This window comes from Lactuca virosa, chromosome 4 (genome assembly GCF_052849685.1).
Source record: "Lactuca virosa cultivar CGN04683 chromosome 4, Lactuca_virosa_CGN04683_v6, whole genome shotgun sequence".
In the NCBI taxonomy this organism is placed as follows: domain Eukaryota; kingdom Viridiplantae; phylum Streptophyta; class Magnoliopsida; order Asterales; family Asteraceae; genus Lactuca; species Lactuca virosa.
Genome location: NC_136429.1, coordinates 230041039 through 230045447, shown reverse-complemented (window position 1 = coordinate 230045447; position 4409 = coordinate 230041039). Strand labels below are relative to the sequence as shown.

The following is a 4409-nucleotide window of genomic DNA, read 5'->3' as shown; positions in this document are numbered from 1 at the left end:
CGCTTCTTTGAAAACCGTCCCATTATTGTTTCCAGAGCTTTGTGCAGAACTCTTTCACTAAAACAGTGCATCTGGTAATCTCAGCTCTGCCACATCCCAAACACCATCGGGACATGGATCATCTACTTTCCATGTCGCACCACTACAGCTTATGGACGCCCCTTCCATTAACATAGATGAGGATGATTTTTTTTCCAATAATACTAGTGAGCATTTTACTCAGCCGCCACCTTCTGCTGCTTCACCTTCTGCTGATTCACCTTCTGGTAACCCCAACAAAAGGGCTAAACCCTCAACTCCTAGACATCGAGCTCCAAGTGCCTCACTTGATCCACCTTCTTGTGCCTCGCCTAAAGCTTCTATTACTGTTGATGATTTAGCACTGGAGATGCAAAAAGCTCTACGCCATTTGACTCAAGGGCCAACAATTCCCCAATGTTTAGAGAAGCTTGAGTTGCTCGAGTTAGACCCAGTAGACCCTCTACGATTTGCTGCGTATCACATTTTTGGAGGGGCCATGAATATAAGAGAGATGTGGGTAAATTTGCCTAATGATCCACAAATATTAAGAGGATGGATCGAAATGACAGCTACAAGTTTAGGAGTTTTAAAGGATGGAAAGATTGTTCGTTAAGTTTATATGTTTGAGTTGTTTAGGTTTTAATTGCATGTTTGGGAACTATATGGTTATGTTTTTTGGTTATTTGCTACTTGAATGTTATTTGTAGTATTTGGTACTTGAATGTTATCTTATGTGGTACTTGAGATTTATGTTATGTTATTTGGTACTTGAAATTTACGTTATGTTTTTTTGGTACTTGAGATTTATGTTATGTTTTTTGGTACTTGAATATTATGTTATGTTATTATCTTATGTTATGTTATGTTTTGTTGATTAATAGGTTTGTAATGGACCACGACAAAAAGATACTACTCATAATTCTTATGTACTTGTACGTCCGCTAATTTTGGAAGAGGGGTGTCAAACGAGTGCGGGACAACGATTCGGAAATGACGGGACATGAATTTACTTTAGAGTTACTTCACCGTAATCCTCTACAATGTATTGAAGTGCTACGCATGTCTCGTGAATCATTTGTCCGACTATGTGCTCATTTTAGAGTAAACTACGCGTTAAAGGATAGCAAACATGTGTCGGTTGAGGAGAAGATGGCTATGTTTTTTATGATGATCGGTCATAACCAACGTTATGTGATTATCAAGCGGAGATTTCAACACTCAAAGCAAACAATTCATAAGTTTTTTCATTAAGTGGTGGACAAAATGGTGCTTTTCGCACATGACATTATAGTACCAACTTCTTTTAATCCGAATCCAAACATTCTGGGACATAATTGGAGGCTACTGCGGGTGTTCAAGGGAGCAGTTGGTGCACTTGATGGCACTTTGAAACATGTTGTTGCCCCTGCAAACAAACGGGATTTATATAGAAGTAGGGGAAAAGGCGATAGTTATCAAAACGTATTGACAATATGTGACTTCAACATGATGTTTACGTTTGTTGTGGCCGGTTGGGAAGGGATAACACACGATTCTAGAATTTTATCAGAAGCATTAGCAAATCCACATGCACCATTCGCGCTTCCACCACCAGGTAAATTTATGGTTATTTAAATAGTTTTATCTTAGTTTGAAAAATAAATGAACTTTTTTTTTGTTTTTTTTAAAGATAAATATTATATTTGTGATGCCGCCTATGCAAACATTCGAGGTTTTATGGCACCAGATGCCGCCTATGCAAACATTCGAGGTTTTATGGCACCGTACGGTAATGTAAAGTATTGGCTTGGAGATTTCCATCGAAGACGTGCATTAACGAATAAAGAAAAATTTAACCATGCACACGCATAACTTCGGAATGTCATTGAGCGTGCTTTTGGTGTCTTGAAAGCATGATTCCCTATATTGAAGAGGATGTCACCATTCTCGTTGGTTACACAACGAAACATTACCCTAACATGTTTTGCGCTTCATAATTTTATAAGAAGAGAGGGACTACGTGATAAGTATTTTGCACGATATGATGAACCAAATGTCTCGGTTCGGAATAACAATGCAGTCGTTGATAATGATGAAGTTGAGATTCCAACACATGGTACTGCAGCAGACCGTGAATATATGACCCAGTTACGGGATGAAATTGCCAAACAATTGATGCAAAATATGGAATGAGAATTATTAAAGTTTGGTTGTATGAATTTTATTTAAAAATGTTATTGTAAGACTAATTTGGTTGTTTGAATTTTATTTCAATGTTTTAATACTACAATTATTAGATTTTTGGTATTAAAAAAAAACTATTTTCGGTTTATTAAATTACTTTATTTTAAATTTTTTAATATCTGCAGCAGTTTGCAAACGTTAAAAAAACAAACATGTTTCTCATTACAGTCTGCAGACTTTGGTCCACCTCTTCTGCTGCAGAAGTGGTCCGCAGACTTCAATAGTTTCACTTCCAAAAAACAAACACCACATTGGTTTCCAAAACAATACGTTAATTTGAGCTTCAAATATGAAAGATGGATACAGCTCTACTTAATTGTAATTTCAAAGTGTTTTCCTATAATCGGTAATTGCAATTTCGGTGGGTATACCGAGGTTTGGTGAAACATAACGTTCACTGGTGGAGGGGTCGGCTAGGAAACCTCTCTCGCTAAGTAATCGCCTTTTTGACTTTCAATTGTTCAAACAAAGACTTGTACATGTTGTTATTGTGTTGGTTTTTGTACGTCATAATTTTCTTATTAATCATAAATTTAGGTGGTACTATTAACTTAATCAAACGTTAAACTTTCCGGTTTTCATAGTATTCACTTAATTTGACGTTAAACTTTCCGGTTTTCATAGTATTCACTTAATTTGACGTTAAACTTTCCGGTTTTGTAACAGTACAACTTGTTGCATCATAGTTGTGTCGGTTCTCCATCTCTATAACGGTTCTGGAGCGTCTTTCTGACGGCGTCTCTCCCCCCTTTAAATATGCCTCCTTCCCATCCTCCTCCTCCTGCAAATTAATAAACTAAGAGAAAAATGGAACAAAATCTACCTGTTTTACCAAAGAAAGTTTGGAGCTTACTTCGTATCTTCTACTTCATGCTACGTAAAGGCATATCCAAGAGGAAGCTGTGGCTGGACCTCAACATGATGATGAAACGTGCCAAGATCCTTGGTAAAACCTTGCAGAACCTCATGTTCCACCACCACCACCAGTGGGCGGCGTTCGCCACTAACCACCCTTCACACCACCTCTCCTGTCCTTCCCCTCCGTCGAGTGAAAACGAGTTCAGCTGCACCGCCAGTCCTTCTAATGATAACCACAATTTCTCGTTATTTCCAGTCCACAAGAAAGATCACCACCTTAAGAATCAACAGGTGGAGGATCTTGACGTGGTGGCTTTCAATGTGGCGGTGCTCAAGGCCATGGAGGTGATTCGTAGTGAGACAGCATCGCCTGCGCTGCCAGGGTTTGGGAGGAGTCCGATGGTTAGACAACTGAGAATAACGGACTCTCCATTTCCACTGAACGGTGTGGAAGAGGACAACCAGGTCGACGAGGCGGCGGAGCAATTCATAAGCAGGTTCTACAACGACTTGCGGCGGCAGAATATGAAGGCGCCGTTTGGCTCGTGTTCTCCAATGAAGTAGAAACTTGGAAGCAACTTTTTGAATGAACGATTGAAGCAGATTTTAAGTGACCAAATTAACAATGGTCTGTATGATATAACAAAATAAGACAATATTTTTGTGAGGCTGGTCGTAAATTGCGTATAGACCACAACAACGCATATCGTTGATTTGTAATCATCATTTTTGAATGCATCATATCCCCGCATGAAGCATGATTCAGTATGAATTATTAGATGAATTTCTAGTACTGTCTAAATGATTTTATTTTGATAAAATGTTATTAGCTTATCCACATTCGATAAAAAAAAATTGAATATCATACAAGAAATTTTTAAAAAGATTTGTGCGAATATCTCGTTGTGTCTCTTCCTGTAAGACAGGAGAAAATAAGCGGTTCACCGGTGGAATTGGATCTTGGATCCTTCAAGAAGATTTGTCCTCGAAATGGTGAGTAGTTATCAACCCAGCAGAAAAGTCATTTTGAGTTCAATTTTCTTTTGCACATAACTTACCATACTTATCGCAATTGCAATAAGCGTTGTAGTTAGATAATTTTTCCCATAGCATCTTCAATTCGGTAAAATAAACATTAATAGTATCTTGATTAGGATGTTCAAAACCAGATATCCGAATTTTCGGATATCCAAAATTCGGATATCTGAAAATATCGGATAGTGGAAACCGTATCTCTATCTCTATCTGAAATTTTGGATATCTGAAATTCGGATACGGATTCGGATACCAAATCGGATATCCGCAAA

The 4409-nt window shown here is 38.1% G+C and overlaps 1 protein-coding gene across 1 annotated transcript; it reads left to right on the top strand.

Moving 5' to 3' along the window:
• Nucleotides 1-2903: 2903 nt before the first annotated feature.
• LOC145168752 (uncharacterized) lies at nt 2904-3938 on the top strand. Its single transcript, XM_079087464.1, has one exon. The coding sequence runs from the start codon at nt 3052-3054 to the stop codon at nt 3664-3666; it is 615 nt and encodes a 204-aa protein (XP_078943590.1). The 5' UTR covers nt 2904-3051; the 3' UTR covers nt 3667-3938.
• Nucleotides 3939-4409: the final 471 nt, after the last annotated feature.

Excerpts from the sequence above, each read along its gene's own strand:
- LOC145168752 (XM_079087464.1), top strand. The coding sequence starts at position 3,052 with ATGGAACAAAATCTACCTGTTTTACCAAAGAAAGTTTGGAGCTTACTT.